This window comes from Lytechinus pictus, chromosome 3, assembly GCF_037042905.1.
Source record: "Lytechinus pictus isolate F3 Inbred chromosome 3, Lp3.0, whole genome shotgun sequence".
Classification (NCBI taxonomy): Eukaryota; Metazoa; Echinodermata; class Echinoidea; order Temnopleuroida; family Toxopneustidae; genus Lytechinus; species Lytechinus pictus.
The window spans coordinates 55756622-55779054 of NC_087247.1; the positions used below are offsets into that span (position 1 = coordinate 55756622).

Sequence of the window (22433 nt, forward strand, 5' to 3'; positions counted from 1 at the left end):
TCACAGTAATCCATCCACAAACACCACTAAGAAGGCATTCACATGTATGTTCGCTTCCTCCTCTATCCCTTATTCCATACACTAGTATGAGGAAGATAAGAAATACCCTGACATGTCGATCCTTTCTTTCAATTGAGGACAGGATTTATTTGACTTTGATTATGGTTCCTAGTAGGATCCATGCTTTGATCAATCCTCTCATCGGAAAATAAAGAAGAGCTATTATGATAATAGGGAATCTCTATCATTATCTCTCTGGGTTGGGACGAAGTATTTCTTACTCTCTTTGTCCCTTATCCTGTTTCTCTTTCCCTTGCTCTTTTTTATTTTCTTTCACCATTGTAGCTCCATCTTTCTTTGTCAGTAATACTACCCCCCCCCCTTAAAAGAAAAGAAAACTCACTAGAAAAAAAACTACATTTGAGCCTTTAAATTGGACGTGCCAATATTTTCAAACCAACTACTTTCCCCCCAAAGATAAACCTTTCTATTATCTGATCATGTGTATTGTAAAAATAACAAAATCGACATTTCAGAACGTTGGTTATATAATATACAAAATAAGAAGACATATGTTTTAAAATCAATAACAATTTTTCTTTGTCACATGATCTGCTTTTTCTTGAGGATAGAATGCATCTTCTTCTCAAGTGATTTGTTATTGATAACTCTGGCGGAAACTAGTGTGTCGTTGAAGCTTCTTTCGTTACAACCAAATGATTACTGAAGTGACAAACTGTTGTCAAGATCAACTTGTCTTGGGTTTTATAAACAGTACTTAGGATGACAGCAAAACATATCCCTTCTTCTCCTCCTCCTTTTTTCTTCTTCCATCAATATCTGTTTTTCTAAAAATTGCTATCCTCAGTCCATTTTACATTTTAAGAATATAGCCTCAAGAAAGGGAAAGCATACCCTCATACCATGCACATTGCCTCAAACAGTTCAAGATTTGTCCTTTCTAGAGTATCATATTCAAGGAAGAGTGCATAATGCATATTAAGAGAGAAATTATTCTTACTCGTCGTCTGATTTTAGAGAAAGGATGAAATATTTGGCCCATTGCAGGGAATTATCTGAAAACATGAAAACACAAGCTGCAATGATACATCCCCTTTATACGTGAATTATATTGAATCAATGAAGTAAATAGTAAACTGAAAAACCGAGAAAACGGTACTATTATTTGATATTTCATACGAAAGATTAAGATTATCACACAGCGGCACATCATTTAACATACAAAGTCATGCAGCATTATTTACATAAAAATTAGTTTCAAGGAAATGCAATTTTAAAAATGGCGTAACGACTAATTTATTCTTTACATCCGATCACATTACATCACTATACTGTCGATTCAATGTACCTCATGTTTATAGTATTGGGTATTGCAAGAAAATATTTGCAATCACTTCCAAATATTCTGTTGCAATTTCTCAATTGATAGATCAATTTTAACTGTAGCAAATCAGATTACACTGCAAGTTTCAAGAAGCAAATTAGAAATCATTCACAAATTTGCAATTAATTTCAAGACATATGATTGATATAGGAACCGAAAATGGACTTGCAATCGATCGCAAGTTTCTTGCAACACCCCATTAACCTCCGAAATTAAGAACATAGATACAACGGTATTAATACTCGAAAGTTCAAAGACAAAACAGAATTACATGTTTAATCTTTCTGAAATTAAAGCAATAATCATGTACATTACGAGAAAAGCAGATTTTTCAGTCCCTAATGAATAGTAACGGATAGTAAGGGAAAAACGTGATATCATTTATTTTTCACAATGTGTACAGGAGCATTTTGTGGCAGCTTACATTGTTTTGTTTTCTTTATTCATTCTATATATTATTATTGCTATTTCTCTGGGGTAGTAATTAACATGATCTACAACTTAGTTTTATTCTTCTTTAGCACCAACACCTCAATTGTGTATTAAAGTGGTAGACCTAATATTCAATATCCGATCATGTGTGATTTGCGTATTCTCGATTAAGACCTTGTGTATTATCAAAAAACAAAAACAAATTGTATTGATTGGTGATTATGATTGGTCATGCAAAATTATGGAGAAACAGTGCAATTGAATTCGAATTTTTATAAGAAATTGATTTGGAAATGTTGTCTCTACACTATAACAAGTGGAACGCCTCTGGCAGTCTCGCCTGCATTACGCAATTTAATATAGCAGCAGTGCTAACTTTGAAAACTACTATAAAATAATCATTAACAAAAACATCATTCATATAATGACATAATACCACGTTCATTGACCATAAATGACATTTGAACAGAGACTTATGACTGTCAACTACACCCATGTCCACATTTCATTCACTCTATCCATAAACTTTCAAAGTTATGATGGCACTTCAACAATTACCCCAACATGGCCTAAGTTTATTGACCTTAACTGACCTTTGACTTGGTTTTGTGACCTGAAACTCACAGGGGATGTTCAGTGATGCTTGATTACTCTTATGTCCAAGTTTTATGAACTAGATCCATAAACTTTCAGAGTTAGGATGGTAATTTAACATATACCCCCAACACGGCCAAAGTTCATTGACCTTAAATGACCATTGACCATGGTTATCAGGTCATGTGACCTGAAACTCGCACAGGATATTCAGTGGTACTTGATTAACCTAATGTCTAAGTTTCATGAACTAAATCCATAAATTTTCAAAGTTATGATGGTAATTCAACAAATACCCCCAACTTGGCCAAAGTTCATTGACTCTAAATGACATTTGACCTTGGTCATGTGACCTGAAACTCAGGCAGGATGTTCACTAATACTTGATTAACCTTATGTCCAAGTTTCATGGACTAGATCCATAAATTTTCAAAGTTATGATAGTAATTCAACAAATACCCCCAACTTGACCAAAGTTCATTGACCCTAAATGACCTTTGACCTTGGTCACGTGACCTGAAACTCAAGCAGGATGTTCACTAATACTTGATTAACCTTATGCCCAAGTTTCATGAACTAGGTCCATATACTTTCTAAGTTATGATGTCATTTCAAAAACTTAACCTTCGGTTAAGATTTTGAAAATAATTTTCCCAACATGGTCTAAGTTCATTGACCCTAAATGACCTTTGACCTTGATCATGTGACCTGAAACTCAGGCAGGATGTTTAGTAATACTTGATTAACCTTATGTCCAAGTTTCATGAACTAGGTCCATATACTTTCTAAGTTATGATGTCATTTCAAAAACTTAACCTTAGGTTAAGATTTGATGTTGACGCCGCCGCCGCCGTCGGAAAAGCGGCGCCTATAGTCTCGCTCTGCTATGCAGGCGAGACAAAAATGTTGGGCAACATACTGTCCACACAACAATTGGTTGAAAAAATTATCCAACTCTGAGTAGTTTTCAACCAATATTGTGTAGTTTTCACCCAAAGCACACATTATTGGTTTAAAAATTCCCAGAATGGGATAAAGTTTTAACCAATTGTTGTGCAGACAGTATGTTGCCCAACATTCTTAAGAGTGTAGGATTGAAGAAAAAAACAAGCAACAAAAAATGGTAATGAACATTAACAATATTTGTGATAATTATCATCCTCTTATTAAGTTGGTCATAATACATCCCACCCCTTCATATAGGGGCGGGGCAGAAGCTATACTCTTCTTCATCAAATTATGGTCGCATATCGTTAACTGTCATAACTGCAGTAGGAAATAATGATTTTGTGCACCATATGGAACTACTCTATTTTGATTTCACATTAGAATCATTACCATGAAATATTTTGCAGCCATGGATTAGTAAACGGAAACCACAGATATGTCAAGGGCAAGAAGTGCTGATAATAATAATAATAGATCATGAATATTATATTCTTCTTTCTTTTTTTTTTCTTTTCATCTCCTCCCCTTCCATCGTCTATCTCTCTATCTCGTGTTTTATGAATACTTTGTAATTCTGTTTTCCAAAATCAATCTGCTCATCCAATAGCCATAACTGAACAGCACTTCTTCAAGTAATCAACACACTCTAAAAATATTGGGTAAAAATGCTCCATGGGGGTAATTATGTATCCAACCAACACAGGGCATTTCTTTGGGGCATTTTTATTTGTGCAGTGTGATTAAAATTTTGCCAATTCTAAAGTAATTACTGTTTATATTCTAACCTTACTGGACAATATGCTTCCCGCGTTGGGTAAAATACTGCCCCCAAATTGGTTGGACACATAATTACCCTCGTGCTGGGCAAAATTTTACAAAATATTTTTTACAGTGTATTAAGTATATATATATATATATATATATTGCTTTATTTTTTTCTGGGGTTTTCTCTTTTTCCTTAACGTACACAATTTTCTGCCCATAGCTTTCTATATCACTTTTAGCACATAATAGGTATTTTCCTTTTTGTGTGTGAAATTCATAATAAACAAAAATAATGCTAAAAGTACTTCTATGTGGACCGTATAGATGTGAATCCAAATATCCTTTCGTACACTCTACAACAGATCTCCGTATAGTTTAGATTATGCTTTTAACGATAATCATTGGAAGCCAATGATCAAATCTAACTTCTGAATGCACTGTTGCCAGTTAGTTTTTCCTCCCAGTTTCCTACCACCCCCCCCCCCTCTTATTCGCACCCCGCATACAGTCAACGACATGCATATCGTATCTCTCTCATATCACAGCTAAATGATAAATTGTGCTCTAAACAACCTTATAAACAAGCCGCAGAGAAGCCTCGATCATTAACGTTTTGATCCCTCGGATCCGTTATCTCTCTCCTTGGCAAAATTTGAGCTCAGAAGATTTCCCTTTGTGTTTTCAGCAATGTTACTCCGAGTTAGGAAGGTTAGATCAAATCCATTAGTAAATAAGCTCATCTCATTTTTTTAGTTGCAGGTGTTGATAATGAAAGACGATACAGGGGCTTTTGGCGACCCCCCCCCCCTCCAATGAATTTACAAGTAGTGAAAAGAAGGAGAATTAAAGAGAAGAAAGGGGGGGGGAAATAAAGAAAAAAAATACTTTTAGGTCACCCTTCACCGTTTTTTGGGCAGGGTGAAGCGGGAAAAAAACCCTTGATCCTGACTAGTAACATGTCATCTTAAGTTAAACAAAATCAACACTTATCGCAATCGAAATACCACTTCTATGCATTATAATGATATTTTTCTTCCTTTTTTATCTTATTAATTTCTTCAAAGCCGGCAGATACCATATATTTTTAGAAAATATGTAGAATATCTAAATAATCTGACGATAGAAAAATGAAATTTTATAGCCTCTATTGCTAATCCCTAAATATATATGTTACTATTCCTGTTCATTAATACATAAAAAATGAAAGAAATAGGGGGTAGTTCCCCCCTCCCCCTAAAGCCAAAAGGAATATAGATGAATAGGACCAAATTACACCCCCAAACATTATATCGTTCTGTTAATAAAAAAGATTGGATATTATAATTGGTGTTTTCATTCTAAGCAATCTGAAGGTTAAGTATGATAACTGGTTCATCATTGACTGTGTCTTATTCCAGAGCACTTAACTTCTAAAATGTTTAATTAATGACATCCTTGACCTTTAACCTCGTTACCGATACGGCACACTCTTAAAAAAAATCCCTCGTCAGATTTGACCCGGAAATCAGCCCATTGAGGCCACATTTCTTTCTGGGTAAAAAGGCCAAAAAAGAATAAAATAATAAGAAATTCAAACGAATGTAAACGTTTCTGAGCTGATCTAGCACTTTCCATGTCAAATTAGAACTTATTCCAGTTCATATTTTTACACTCTAAATGTCAAGGATTTAAAATAAACCCAGATCGGCTGTGAATAGAGACCAGCCGAATTTTGGATTTATTTTAAATCTTAAGGATTAACTTTTAAATCTCAAAAGAATTAAATTCAAATTTTTTTTTTAGATTTATAGTCAAATCCACAAGGTTTAAATCTTAATCTAATATTCGGCTGTTCACTATTCACAGCCGATCTAGATTTATTTTAAATCCTTGACATTTAGAGTGTGACCACAAAGACTGACCCCCCCCCCAAAAAAAAAAAATAAAAATAACAACTTGTTGAGCATACTTTGATATAACACATTTTGCACAAATCAAAATTGCACAAAAAAAGAAAAATCGCAAGGAGATTGGAGATTTTCGAAGGGAGATTGGAGATAGGAGATTTCGACCCTGATTGCAAATTGAACACCAAAATGGAAAGTGAAAATGGGGCCACTGGTGTAGCTGTGTCGACCCGCAGATCATCATGTTTACTTCCCAGTCGTATTTGTTTTTCACAAGCTCATGAAATTAGAGAATGTTTATTACAAAAACCTTTATAACGCAAAACAGTCGTCACAGACATCGATATACAGTATATATATATTTATCAGAAGCCTTTCCATTCTATCTTCCTCAGTTGATATTTCTCAGGAGACTATACTAAATGGTAGAAACAAACACGGGGAAAACCCCAAATGAAGACATATCACAATCATGCTTCATTTCTCAGATTGGTTGTGCTCCGGGCTTCATCTTTTAAAAAATGACAAGCTAAGATTGGAAAAGTAAAAAGAGTCATTCGCGATAAAATGGTGAAAATTAATTATGTTCAAGGGGGAACTATAATTTCATATGAGCTTAATTTTCCAGAAATTTCATATTAAGACAACCAGGCGCGCCGGAACACTTTCAGTTTTAGGGGGGCAAAATCCCGAAGGGGGCACAATATTTTTGACAGCGTGAGATACCGAAGCGATCGAGCGGGAGAGGGTGTGGGACCCCCCACGGTAAGGACTTTGTGTAAAGATGGAGTATAAAAGTTGAGTTTTTAAGAGCATTTAAAAATAAATTTCTTGAGATGTAAACATAGAATTCACTACGAAAGACTATACTCATAATTTATGAGAACCTCTACGCGCAAAACGATCGCTTCGGAATGTGGTTTTCATGTCTGATCAATTAAATTACGTATTACGCTTTTATTGACTCAAAATACCAGAAATTACATTTTTCATGCAATATCCTTTCAGAAACATTGATTTATGTACATTTACATACACGGACGACGCGAGAGAGCACAATCATCATAAGTTTTAAGTAATTCCTGTCAGAACAAGGAGTGTATTAAGCAGAAGAAGCGTAACAACAGAAACAAACGAAATTCTAATGAATGTCTTTTCAAATTCAAAATGTCATACTGTTCTGACGTGGCAGACGTCGATAAGCACTTAAATCCCCATTCTATGCAAATCATTTCTGACATCAGCATTGGAGATAGTCCCTGATTATCCATGCATGGGCAATACGTTTCATATTTTGTAACTGGAGGAAGAAAGAAATATGACAAGCTTAATTGTCTAACAATTCAAAACTTTTCTGAAAATCATTAAAGTTTAAAACATTACTCGATTTATGTGTTCCCTTTTGCATGTTTTGTATGGCTGGGAAGCACTTTTTGATGACTCCTTCAAAATCTTATTTTTTCTTTACATATTTTATGGGGAAAATGTGACCATAACTAGGAAATGATGAATATCAAATTCCAGGAAATATTCATTTGTAAATAATCATGAACTGATTAACAAACTACCGCAATTCATAATGTACATTATGTAACATTATTTAGAAGAAAACAATTACATTCCTATAGCGGATGTGGTTGACGGTATATCTTTATTAATCTATACTTACTATTTCAGGGATGACTTACACAGGCAACAAGTATATGAGATATTGACGACCTCAAGATGTTATGGTTTCTGGGCTTGACAGCTATGACATAGATTCCATATGTTGCTCGAGTAACTAGCGTTCACGCGCGTTAGTGATATCGGGTCCGGTCTAAGCGTTTCTGGGCGACCGCGCGTTTGTTAGCCGACACAGCCAGCATGCATTGGTGAACCACTTTCAATTTGCCATTCGGTTTTAGTCTGAAATGTATTCATTAAAAGGTTAAACGTTATCACACTGTAATAAGATGGAAAAGGGGCTTATCAAAGGTATGTTTCACAGAGGGACATGTTCGTCAAAAGACGCGAGGCTTACTATGATATTTATTTTTTTTCATTTTTGGCAATGGAAATGACAATTTTTAGGCAGAAAAGTGCCTTCATCGTTTACTTTTGTCCTTAAATGATTTATAATTTTTCTACTTTTAAGGGGGCACTTTGGGGGGGGGGGGGGCAAAATCTCGTTTTGCCCCCCTGCCCCCCCCCCCCTGCTTCCTGCGCCCTTGAAGACAACTTCTGCAGTTTACTTAAGTTTTGCAGAGGTCAGAGGCTAATGATGCAATTTTGGAAGCAGGCTGAGTTTTGAATACGATGCTTTATTCATAAAATCTTCGGGTGAGCGAATCGAGTGAGCTAGCTGAAATTTAATTTGTAACATTTCATAGATTTGTCATCCTTGTAAAGTATGAAGCTTTATTATGTCGCAATATACACACGGAAATTCGATGAAAGATATGTCATAAAATACAATTCAATGAGTGGCAGTGATAGCCATACTGACAAAAACATGATCAATACACTCTAGTCAATGACTACATTTTCTCCAACTTTCATGATTTCTAAATTGCTTAATTTTGTAATCATTGTAAGAACCGTTAATGACAATTAATAGAGATACACATGATGAACACGGCATTTTTTAATGATTTGATAAGATAACTTAGTCTGTAAGTATGATTAATGAATATCAAAATGAAACAAGATTTCAATACAATATGCGCCTAACAAGCTCGCATTCATGAATCATGTTTTGCTGGCGTAATAAGGCAACAATTTTAAGAGGGTGAGTTTAAGATGGTGCAAGCTTTCGAAATTTGCGAGTGGGTTAAGCAAGCGACCCAAAAAAAAAAAAATCGAAAAAAATTATTTCATAATCAATTTTGATTTGGTATCAAATTTTGATTGTAAAAATTCTTATTCTTTAGCGACAAGCATGATTTTAGTCTAATAATTTTCAGAGAAATATGCTCAACTTTCTTACTTTATTTAGGTCGCTTCTGACCTTGAATATAAAGCAAATAATCACCGTTTCATTTAAAGTGCATGAGAGAAACTATTTCTCGACGATACTGGGAATGTAGCCGTAATAATTGCACATATTCGCTTTAGAAGGCCTGCTACACCACAATCTCCTCGGAAGTGATAGTTCGTCCTATAACATGATCAATTTCACCAACGATATTTGCTTGTAATAAAGAAGTTTGACAAATGCTACCCCAGGACTTGTTACCCCGTGTTGTTTGGTACGCAAATACAGCGTCATGATGTTGGTAAAATGGCAAGATAGTGGTTCAAATTCAATATTTACATGCAAGTTATCGAATAGAGAATGGGAGTGATTGAGGATCCTGATGGGAAAGATAAAGATGCTTGGCGACATTGCAGTCTGTAGGCCCGGTCTGTAGGCAGGTATACCTTTTTAAAATCCCTTTTAAATATTGTATATACGTAATGCATAAAACAAAACTCCAATTTCGGCTGGTGTAACATACAGTCTATCAGGCGGGTAACGAACTTTTATGGCTATGCCGTTGTGCTTATCATAATTACTCCTGATGTATTATAATGTACATACTCACTATCGGATGGCCGATGAAATAGTGATAAGACCAGATATTGAATTTCGAGGAAGACATCCTTCTCAGATGGCCCAGCTTAGCAGGGTTGCGAAACGAGTTTGAAAGCGGGAGGGTGGGGCTGAGCCGAAAGTTGCATGGGGCTAAACATGCATAACATTATAATTTGATGGGAAATTTTACATGTGTGTGCATGGCTATTGAAAAAAGATGGGTTCAAGCCGCCCCCTCCCCTTCCCGTTTCCGCGGCCCCTACATTGGGTAAAGGACTGGTGTAAGTTTACGCTCAATGATAATATATCTGACATCAAACACGACGAATCTCAATTCTCTCAAAGCAGGATCGGTGTGCGAGAAATCTGATCCTAAATTGGACGCCATTTGAACATATCCATATCTACTACAGATAACGAGATCGGAATATCGTTACCATGGTAATAAGCAACTAAAGATTTAATAAGCATTATTCGTTGACCACTTCCACGCATAATCATAAAACCCTTTTGTTGATCACTACTATGCCAACTTTACCATATAGTAGAAATGAGCGAAAATGAGTTGTGGAATCCATAGCTATAATAAGGAGAAACAAAATAATTTGTCAGAAAATTAAGAAGAAAATGGCGAGGATAGGTAATTGTAAAAGAGAATTGTAGAAGACCGCAATCAGGTAACCAAGGGAACCACTTATTTAAAGCATATTTTATTTAAATATTCCCAAACCCAGCATCAAGTTTCTTTCACGCAAGATCGAAAATACAGTTTGTTTTATTTTATGTCTATTGAATATGCATTGAAAACTCTGGCTTCGCATTTACTCCAACTAACAACGACTTCCATCAACTATCACGAATCAGCAAATTCAACTAAAAGGATTCGAATCAGATCTGTCACGCTTGATCAATCCCTCTAAACGTAAGCCAATTGGCGTGAGAGTTGTTTGGCCTTATGGCCCACATCCATCAGCCAACCATCTCACCTTTAGGAACATTAGGAAATTAACGCAATGCGAGCCGATGATGAGAATATTTTTAGTCTTAATATCAGTCGTCTGAAGTAGATAATAACACTAGGTAATTGTAAAGGTGTACTATTGGTATTTTGATGTACTATGAAAAATCCTGGTTTAACAAAGTAAGCAGATCGGTATTTGTAAGGTATGGTACACACAATGCAGGTATGACCTGAATATGCAATATGGTGCAGCTATATTGTATGCAACGATAAACATCTATCATCAATTTTGCTTGTATGATTATATTCATCAAACACAATAATATGTATTATGTTCATCCTATGATTTCAGTTTTTGTTCAGATAATTAAAAGTGGACATACATGTGAAGTATATTTCGACCTACTGCGCGGGATTTGAGCAGGATGTATTAAATTGGATGAAACGATAATAATCATTTCGTCTGAACATTATTTTATTTAAAATATTAAATAGGGGCAAAAACAACGTAAAAATTATTGAAGCTCACTTGAAATGCATTTATGTTGCATGTAGACTTTCGATGTGCTTTCTGCAAGGCAAGTTCATTAATCCCTTTCATCATGTACACACTTTTTATTTTAACCAAAAATAGCATTGAGGAAATAGTGTCTTAGTTTTAATTTGGACATCTTAGAGTTATACCATATATAAAATACAGAAGCGAATATAATCCGATTCGTGATAAAAATGTTAAGGATATTGGTTGAAGTTCATAAACATGAATTTATCATATTAAACCATGAGCAGATCTATAGATTTGCATTACTTAAAGGCACCTCAAAATAATTATTAAAAAAACTTATTTATGCTGTATTTCTATCAATGTTATTCAAAAAGGTTTAGAGTCTACTATATAATTCGACTTCGTTGTAAAAATTTCTTGACTCCATGCGATTTACTTAGATTCAAATTCTATTATACAAATTACATATATATCCGATAATGAAATTAATTTTAATCTTTATTTGATATTAAGCAAGTTGATGTGTAACTAGTGACCATGCAGCTACCCGCCGGTATGTTTATGGTTGCTGTTGTATATATTTAAGCAAAAAATAATTTTGGTTGAAAATAGACACAAGGTATATAATGTTCAACATTCTGTCATTCATTCCCATTTCTTCTTTCTTTCTTTCAAGGTAGGGGTTGTGATATTTTTGTCCAGATGTGCATGATTGATTCATCTGATCTACAGTAAGAACACCGGAGAGAAAATGAGTCATGGTATGATTGAGTTCAATATTCAATTTTCTACTCTATTCATTATGTCTTGAAATGACTTCATCATGTCATAATATTTTACATGTACACACTAAGAATAAAATGTTTAATTTTGCACCCTTCAAACGTCAAACTTACTGGAAGACCCTTTCGGGCGTGGCTTTTCACAATAAGAGGTAGCTTCATTTTTCACCATATTGAGTGCAGAGTTGTGCCTTTTATAGGGAAGGTAAAAAATTGCATCCTTTTGAATGCCAAAATTTCTGCACTTTTAAAGTATGAAAAGTTGCAACATTAAAGGTGTAAACAAATGCAAACAATAGAAAATGGTGCACATTTTTAATTTTTTTATGTGGAAAACAGGGTTGCTTCAAAAAATTTGCTGCTATTGTTACAATAGGGTGCATAATTTTCTTAGTGTGTACATGTTACTTCTTCGAATATTCATTATTAGTTGGAATTTTTACTGGAATTGAAATTAAGAAGTTGAAATGAATTGTACTGAATTCAAACATCAAATATTTTGTATGTCTTCATCATAGAGAAGAAAAAGAGAACATTGATCATCATCTATCAATTTTACAAAGAGAACGTTAATCAAGTTCATGTAAATTGCCTTTTCCACACCTGTCACACTATGTAAGACTTAATAATAATCGCAATACAAACATGTATACTAATTCGTTTCTCTGTATATTCACATTTTATAGCACACCGCTTGACAATTATAATATTGCAACTGACATAATTAGCTTAAATACGTGAATTTCAAATACATCCTCACCTTAAAAAAAAACAGAGCAAATAAATCGATAATAATAATCAAAGTGAAATAAAACTAACATTCCATGGACCGCGGTACCTTGATCTTTCGTATATAAAGTCCACTATTTGGGGGTTGATATATTAAAAGTACAGCGATAAACAACATTATGGAATTTAGAAATTGTAAAATCCTCATTCTGCTGAAACATTCTTTCATTTTTTTTTCATGATTCGAAATCTTAAAATCACAATGAAACATATAACTTAAAAACACGGTGCAGGAGAAACTATTGAATTTAAGACCAGGGAAATGGTTAATGACAGGACTTTTTGGATGTTTTATCCAATCGTTTTTATCCAACAGACACCTGATTTTCAGATCAGAAAACTTGTCATATACGCATTAAATTTCTAATTTACTGTATATTTGCCATCATCTGTAATTACAATGGTAATCAGCTTAATTACTAATTAAAAAAATCAAGTAAATAAATCAGCAGATCCTCAAATGTCAAAGTTACAAGTTTTACTAAACGGTCACAACGCAATGTCGTACACACATGGTAAGTGATTAGTAAAACTCATAGTATGGTTAGTACGTATATGATTTTTAAAATATGTACTTTTTATCAATTACAAAAAAAATCTATAGCGAAAAAATCTAAGATAGTAGTGGTTTCCATCCATAATTTCAATTAGTGTTCATAAACGTAAAATTATTCCATAAATGAGTTATTGAGGTTATCAATGCGCCTAAACCATGTACATGGATCTCATTGTATGCCATATCTGATCGTATTGTGTAAAAATACAATGAAAGACGCAATTCCCTCCGCCAAACTCAACATAGTGTTTATCATACTCCCAACATAATCGAGCTTATCTCTAATAAGTATCGTCAAAACCGCATTCCAAATATTTTATAGACCTAATGTGTACTTTTTCTTTGAAGATTAATATCTTTGAGACAAATCAATGGCGTAACTCATGTCTAATCACTGTGACAATTATAAAACAAAATCATTCGCGTTGATTAAAACAACACGATGCACATTATAAAGGTTAAAAATTATGGTTTAAAATATCTCGATTAAAAAATTAAGAAAAAATATATAAACAGTGAACTTCAATAAAAAAAATCTCATAAAACTGCATTATCTGCTCATGCTGTAATATCTAAAGTTGACATAAAAAATGAATTATGTTCAGTGTATATTTCATGAGTATTATAAAGTGTATCGTATTCAATTCTGTGAGTTGTTCTCTTTTAATGGGGAAAAAGTATGCAGTACTATTATCTGTTTTTAAATGTTGCTTATTAAGCTTCCTACGATTTTGTTTTAAGAAAATGGAAATCCCACAGTATAAATAGAATAATTAAATAGGAAACAACAAAATATAATAAAATATATGCACTTAATTTTAGTTGAGGTCAGGTTTTGGAATACTTGCACGTTTAAACTAACATGAAAATTATGTGTCCCTCTTAGGATTGCCTCTAATAGATTTATATCCAAATATTGTAGAATGTCATGATTATGAAAATTTGATCAGTCTCAATATACACGTACAGTAAAATGAACAAAACTCCTGTTTATCAATATTCCATTGATAATTCGTTGATTTACAACAATTCCTGATGGTAAATCAGCATCATACCCTGCAGATGTTAGAAAAACAACATGTTACCCAGAATAATACAACCTTCTCTTGACAAGACCATAAGCCTAAATTGAGATTGATATAATTCCTGCTCCAGTCCCATTATGTGTGGATATGTCACGCAGTGTACAAATTTACTCATGTTAATTCGCATACAAGAGCATCAGCTCGTAACAATAGTAACAATACATCTTCATCTATAAAAGCTGCAAAAAGCACATAATTTTATATTGCAAACAGTCATTTGAACAGCGACCAGCGTAATTCACGTATCTCTATATCTCTCGTGGAAAACTTACATAAGTTAATTACGAAATAATCATGTCCATCTACAAAAGGAAGTTCCCTACGTCATGAGATGACGTCAAATCACACCGTTTCTCTCGTCTCTGTTTCTCCTTTCAACATCCTCTGGTGAGGAAGCAGCGAGCACGCAGCGACGCACCTCTGGGACATGTACCATACATAAGATAGGATTGACACACACCTGGAGAAAAGTCAGCCACGTTGCTATGGAGACGAAAGCGATAGGTAACTGGAGATTGGCACGAAACACTTTGAGGAATGAATAGATGATGTAGGGGGACCACATCACCCCATGAGCTACTGAGATGGAGAAGGTTAGTCTTGTTACTTTCTCTTCTTGATGAAAGTCTGCACTAGGTACTGTTGGTTCACCACGGACTGAAGGTGGAGCCAGGCCGACTAACGGAGGAGGGGTAGGACCCTGACGAAACCCCTGAAACCAGTTCGCAGCGGCCTGGCCTGTTGAACCAGGACCGTAGAAGGTCCAAGTACTAGATACAGCTGGGATGAATTCCAGCGGACGCATTCGACGATGCGCGCGCATGAAGAAGAATACACGGAGATAGAAGACATGAATGAGTGCTGTCACAAGTACGAAAAACAGAAGGAAAAGAAGTGTGTCGTTGGCTCTGTTTATAGAGCGATGCCGAAATGTACATTGGTGCTCCGTGGGTATGTAACCATAAGCTTCAAAGTTGAATACTGGTGGGAATGCGGTGGATACTGCTAAAGCCCAGGCTGATAACACACATAACAGGCTCCCAAGTCCTTTGAGTTTCTGTCGGTGGAACCGATGCCATCTCAGTACCACGTAACGTTCAATACTGATCAAACACAACGTGTATAATGATCCATAGGGAAGATAAACATTAAAAAACGCAAGAATCTCGCATAAAAACTTGCCGTAAACCCAATCGGATGCGACGACAGAGGTGATGACGAATGGGAAGCAAACAAGTGATCGGACGAGATCGGCGAGGGCGATGTTGAAAAGGAAGAAGAAGCAAGGTCTACGTAACGTCTTATACCTGAACACTGCGTATGTAATCAATCCATTACCAGATACACTGAATATAATAATCAAAACCATCGAAGCTATCCATAAATCCTTGACTCCCCTCTCAACGAGATCTGGTTGGTTTGACAACTCATCATCGTCATCATCTGTACTAATGTCAAAGTCACTTTCGTCATCCTTGGCAGAAGATGTTCCATTCGACCACCGATTCGCGTCAGATTCCTGATCCAAACAAAACACAAAAGCGCGCGAAAACAAGAATATCAACACCACTGTTGCCTGACATGTGTTATCCATTGCAGTTGTTGATAGCTGCGTTCACAATCATGTCAAAACGACGTAATTATTAATCTCTAATTCAGTAAATAATTACCTAGCATCATTTCGAGATGAAGACTTAATCCTCATTGGTGACGAGACAATTTTTATCCGTAATATTGAAATATGTAATCCACAGTTAACAGATGAACTGAGCTGCTGTATGTATCGTTGACAACAAAAAAGAATGATCCACACATGAAGAAGTGCTTTATAAATCCTATCCTTTTTTTTCACGGGCACCTGGAAGAAAGTTGAATCAGAAAGCATTCAGAGTGCTACACAGAGAACTGATGACGCATGATCTTGATTTAGAGTTCGAGCTTCAGTTTTTTTCTCTCGCTCGCTATCCTATCCTCCAAGCGATACTACCCTTTTGATGGTGCTCAATCGCATGTAGAAAGATCGGCGGTAGGTTTCCTCCTCTATTTCCGTAATCCAAAACTCGTCTGCCGGTTGGCGTCCATGAAATTTAATGTTATGTCGATAGTTAGCTGCTGCAATGCACAGACTGTGTATTCACGTACAGCTGATGGCTGGCATTAAGATGATGGTGAGATGGAGATGCCGTTTTGAAAGGTTTATGTTCGATGAATGTCTTTTAATCTGCAGAGGAAGAAAAAAATAAAGAAATATAAAATACCTTAATGTGTTAATATTAGTCATTTCGGAAGACGATGTTATTTTTCTTGAACGTGCTAACATAAAGTTTCTGTCTAATAAATTACAGAACAACTAAAAGGATCTCCAAGTGTAAATCACAGAGAGAGGGGGTATATAAAGAGAGAGAGGGAGAGAGAGGGGTGGGTAAAGAAGCGGAAACAAAGAAAACGGAAAAGAGACAGTGTCAGACAAAGATACATTAGGGTGAAAATCGGAGCAGGTCATCAAGTGAATCAGAACATAATAAGAGAGATACAGAAAAATTCAAAGCTAAGATTGCAGTATGTCAAAAATAAAGTAAAAGCATAATATGCCTCAAAGGGAAAAGAGAAACCGTGTAGACACACATAGATTCAAGATATCAATGAGTCTTGAAAAATAATGATGATAGTTGTTATAATTCAATTTCTACATTTTTCGTAAACATAAATTCATACAAAAATCAGTTTTTCATGAAGAATATAAATTATGTACATGTTAAGTTTATTGAAGAAGACGTATACCCTAAAATCAAAGGCTTGTGGCGGGATACGCCTCTATACATAAATACCAAAGACGTTACAAAGAAAAGACGAAGGGCTAAAAAAGGGCAGAGAAAAGAAGAGAAGGAAAGGAACTGAGAGCGGGAGATGTGAGCGGGGAGGAGGGCATGGATAATAGAGTGCACAACAAATGTATCAGTGGGGGCAAAATATAAATATAATCATTTGGAAACAATAAAAAACTATAATGTCGTTGACGACAATGATAATGTCGGCAATGAAAAAAATAATTAATGAATGACACTAATCAAACAATATATATTAATATTAAAAGGAAAAACTGCACAAGCCTAAAAGACTCAACACAACTTGCCGCGATGGGCATGAACATGATATAGAAATGATGATTTCGAAGTTCGAACGAACATAATTGCCCATAAGTTCAATCAATATACAGTACAACATCTTCCCTTTACATATTCAATTACAATAACAGCATATAGCCAAGAGCAATGGTTTCAAATTACATCTTCCCATTGCGATGTTTCCTTGCATTTAAATAATGGCGCCTTGTCATGGATGAAAACTGCTTTGACGCAGAAGATGCAGACGACGATTACACGCGATATGTACCACCATTCGATTATCGAATTAAATCGAAAGCTAGGCCATTTAATTTCCTTGTGGAAAATACAATTTCCGTACCTTAATAGCATGTTAGAGGGAAGAATACATTTGGAATTGAAGAAGTTGGTAAATAAGCTGGAACATAAACGAATTGATTAAATATCTCTTAAAGGGTATTTCCGGATATTCAGATAGACGTACCAGTATCGATTATAATAAGCAATATATATGTACATATATATATATATATATGTGTTTTTTTTTCTTCATTCTTACCATTCAGAGAAGGAAGTAAAAAGTTCTTTCCGCCCCCACACGAGTAGAACGGGAAGGTTGTGACGACGAAGGGCATGGGAGGGGGGTATGGGGAAGGGTAGAGGGCAGGGGGGCACATGAAATTGGGGTGGAAGGGGGTTTATATTGTTTTGTTTTGCTTCTGTGATTTTCCCCCTTAATATAAACAACAAAGGGTCGGGACGGGGAGGGGTGTTGGGTATAGGGTTCAAGGCCAAGACTGATGTTGTTATAGGATATGAAATGTTTGAGGAATGAGGCCAAGGTGTGGGGGGTATGGAAAATCCTTGTCAATGGCTTCAATTCGACTAGGTTGTATTAATGATTAAGTTTGTGTATTTGGAAAATCTGTTATGTTGTGAATATTTGACACTAGAAAAAAAATTGAGTACGTTTGGTTTTATAAGGTTTTATTGTAACACTAAAGGGAAAAAGAGAAAATGTAAAGTGTTAATTATATGAGTTTTCAATGTATTCATATATTAATTTGTAAAGATATATTGTATTTGATGTCTGTATTCTATTTTGTATGTGACATGTATGAATTGAAGTTGTTGACAAATAAAAACTTCTTAATACAAAAAAAGCCGAGGCAAGTTACATGTTCTTCATTATCATTTTACATTTTTTATTCTCAATGATCAATAATATGATCAATGATCAATGATCAACAATAATATTTTTAAAAGTAATTGTATGATTTGCTTATGATACTTGTATTACTATTGTATATTTGATTTGAGAGAAGACAATTAAAAAATGTTATAAAACAAAAACAAATGGAACGCCTCTGGCAGTCTCGCCTGCATTACGCAATTCAAGACAGTGCTGACTTTAAAAACAGCTATTGAATAATTATTCACAAAAGAAAATACCCATATGATAATAAAGTACTATGTCCGCTGACCCAACATGACCTTTGACCGTAATCATGTGACCTAAGACGTGTGCAAAACATACTTGATAACCCATATGTCTATGTTTCATGAACTAAATGTGTAGATCCATAAACTTTCTAAGTTATGATGCCAATTCAACAAATACCCTAACACGGCCAAAGTTCATTGACCTTAAATGACCTTTGATCTTGGTCATGTGACCTGAAACGCACACAGGATATTCAAGGATGCATGGTTACTCTTGTGTCAAAGTTTCTTGAACTAGATCCATACATTTTTTAAAGTTATGATGACAATTACACAAATACCCCCAACATGGTAAAAGTTCGTTGACCCTAAGTGACCCTTGACCTTGGTCATGTGACCTGAAACTCTGGCAGGATCTTCAGTAATACACTGTTACCCTTATATCCAAGTTTCGTGAACTAGGTCCATATACTATTTATGATGACATTTCAAAAACTTAACCTTGGTTAAGATTTCGATATTGATTCCCCAACATATAGTGTAAATTCATTGACCCCTAAATTGACCTCTGACCATGGTCATGTGACCTGAAACTCATACAGGATGTTCAGTAATACTTAATTACCCTTATGTTCAAGTTTCATGAACTACGTCCAGATACTTTTTATAACTTCTGATGACATTTCAAAAACTTAACCTTGGTTAAGATTTCAATGTTGACGACGCCGCCGCCGCCGTCGGAAAAGCGGCGCCTTTAGTCTCGCTCTGCTATGCAGGCGAGACAAAAAAAACTTTCATTGAATGAAATTTATAAATAGTATTATAGGATGAAAGAGAAGGAAAATGAAAAATTGAGGGGGAGTCTTACAATCCATTTGAACATCAGACCAACGATGGAAACCCAGAGCAAGTCGTCCACACGTTAAGGGATACGAGGAGAATTAAATTGGGGTGTTAACAGGACTGGGTTGGTATTAGCCAGGAGGCTTCTCGAGTAAAAATCATGTGTGCTTACTCTCCACGGAGCCAGGGATTGCGTCCCATTCATGTCCGTGTACCACGAAAAAAACTGAAACTTTCGCCCCCGAGATTTCTACTTTCCTTCTAAAAGATCTACCCCTAAATCATGTAAATGGGATACAACTTCATTTCCGAGATTTCTACAATATTGATTTCATTTTTAAACAAGAAAAAAACGAGAAAAACAACGAGAAAAATATAATGAAAATAGGGGAAAAACTTGCCTCGATGTTTACGTCGCCATCTTGTTCTCTTTGTTTTTCGCCAAGCTACAAGACGCATATCGATATATATATATTTAAGTACTAAAACACTACAATATCCGAGCATGACCATGATATCTTAACAATTTAAGCAAAGTACTATTAAGAGAGGTTGTGGAACACAATCGGAAGTACTATAAACGATTCATATATCATGTTCATGAAGGGAAGAAAAAATAAAATATGGATGTTATTGACTTACATGTATATAAGAAACCTTGTTTACAACTCTTCTTTCTATATACATTACCTCCCCAATTTCTCCTTTAACTACTTGACAGATGACAGGGGTATAACTTCCCCAGCCTCACTCCATCCCCCTAATACTAAGTATAATGGTGTCAAGAGTTGGAAGGGGTGCGTTTCAATGTTAATCTACGGCCTTAATTCTAGGCAGAGGAAAGTCATTTCGATTAAAAAAACGAACTAAAATAACCAAATGTACATAACAAGACATTATAATTTCATCATGATAAAAAGAAACCAGACGTAAATTATGAATATAAAAAAAAACCTTGAATGTAAACTTCACAATGTCAAGGTAAAATCCGTAAAAACAATCAAAACATCACCTAAAAAGGGCAAAAGGGACCCCCCCCCCTCCTCCGCCCCTAGCTCAGAAAGTGGTTATCCAGACATAAAGTTGGCTACATAAATGCATTCTTTTCTCAATCTTCCCGTCTCAATATTTTTCAGATCAAAATGGACACAAACAGGGAGATGGGGTTAATAGCATCTTCCCGAACGGATTGAGCTTCACTGACAAACGAGGATTACCAAAATTATGTGTCCTTTCTCCTATTTCTTATCGCATCACAGGACAGCGCAACTGAGAACAGTGAGAAGTTAGAATAAATTGATGTAATGTGTATTATTTCACATGGCTGCACGCAGCGTCTGTGTTAGCTCCATGCACGCAGAATTTTTTCGCGGGGGGGGGGGGGGCAGCATGCACAATTTTTTTTGGAAAAATCTCGAAAGCGAGGGAGCTTTGCCACCGAGGTTGTCATTTTGTACGAAATTTAAGGATTTTGTGCGTACTTTTGGTGAATTTTGTAAAAATAAAAAAAATAATATAAAAATGTAAGCTTTTAACATTTCTGGATGGCAGCTGCCTCCCCCCCCCCCACCCCCGCTGCGTACGGCCATGATGTGTCATAGTTTAACGCATTTTGTCAAGATAGAAAAACAAGTCCTGCAAAACAGAGAGCTTCACGATTACTTGTCTTTGAGAGAAAGAATAGAGGAAACAAAATAAGAGAATGGGCCCTCCTGACTGTAAGCATGGTCAGAAAGCATGGGAATTAATATTTTCAACAATAGTGAATAATTAATAAAAATCTAAAATAAAAAAAAATCATTATCAAACAAAAAATGAGAGAGTAAATTGCATTTGAAAGCCATAACTAAATATTGCAATTTGCAAATGCAAATAAAACATCCAAGGGTGAATCTGAAGCACCATCACCATGAAACAAAAGAAGTAAAGCGTCCTCGCAAGATATCAATTATAGTCCAGGATAGAAGAGGCATAACCTTGTTTTTTCATATATACAATATTTTTTCATGGTTTCTTGTCAATTCGAGGGTGTTGATTACGAATCTGAATGATGCCACTTGTGTAACCTTGAGCATTTTCCGCAAATTGGCAAAATCCAATATGGCCGCCAAAATATGCAAATTACCCATGAAAATCATAAAATTGCCAGCAGACTGGCTACAAAATGCATTTAATTGTGTTGCAGGAGTGAAATAATCTCTGAAAAAACGATTTTTGAAAAAAATATTTATTTTCTTCATATTCAAAATGGCCGCCATATACCCTATTATGTACAATGTGAATAGGGAAAAATATTTTTCACAAAAATATTCCCTAAACTGCAAGTAATTGTGATATATGGACGAAGTAATGTATGTAAATCATCAATGTTAACAAGATATATCATTTATCATGTCATGTATGGGAAAATTGTTGTATTTTATATTCAAAATAGCCGCCACTGGCCCAAAAAGTATTATGTACTACAGCAAAGGGGGCAAAAACAAATCACAAGAGTTAGCACTAAAATGCATATTATTAAAGTAAACGAGTGGAATGCTGACTAAAAACATAATTGTTCACAAAATATATTATTTAATATGCCATGTATGTTATTTTGATATTCAAAATGGCCGCCAAAGGCCCTTAAAGTATTATGTACAATGGGAAAGAGGACCAATGAAATCACACGAGTGAGCACTGAAATGCATTTATTTGTGATAAATAATTGGGATACTGTCTAAAAAAACATAATTTTTAACGAAATATATCATTCAGGTTTTAAGTTTGTGTTATGATA

The 22433-nt window shown here is 35.2% G+C and overlaps 1 protein-coding gene across 1 annotated transcript; it reads right to left on the reverse strand.

The window, feature by feature from the left end:
* Nucleotides 1-12484: 12484 nt before the first annotated feature.
* LOC129256958 (probable G protein-coupled receptor 85) lies at nt 12485-16481 on the reverse strand. Its single transcript, XM_054895187.2, has one exon. The coding sequence runs from the start codon at nt 15856-15858 to the stop codon at nt 14602-14604; it is 1257 nt and encodes a 418-aa protein (XP_054751162.1). The 5' UTR covers nt 15859-16481; the 3' UTR covers nt 12485-14601.
* Nucleotides 16482-22433: the final 5952 nt, after the last annotated feature.

Bases quoted from the DNA above. Each gene is read 5' to 3' on its own strand.
- LOC129256958 (XM_054895187.2), bottom strand. From the start codon at position 15,858: ATGGATAACACATGTCAGGCAACAGTGGTGTTGATATTCTTGTTTTCG.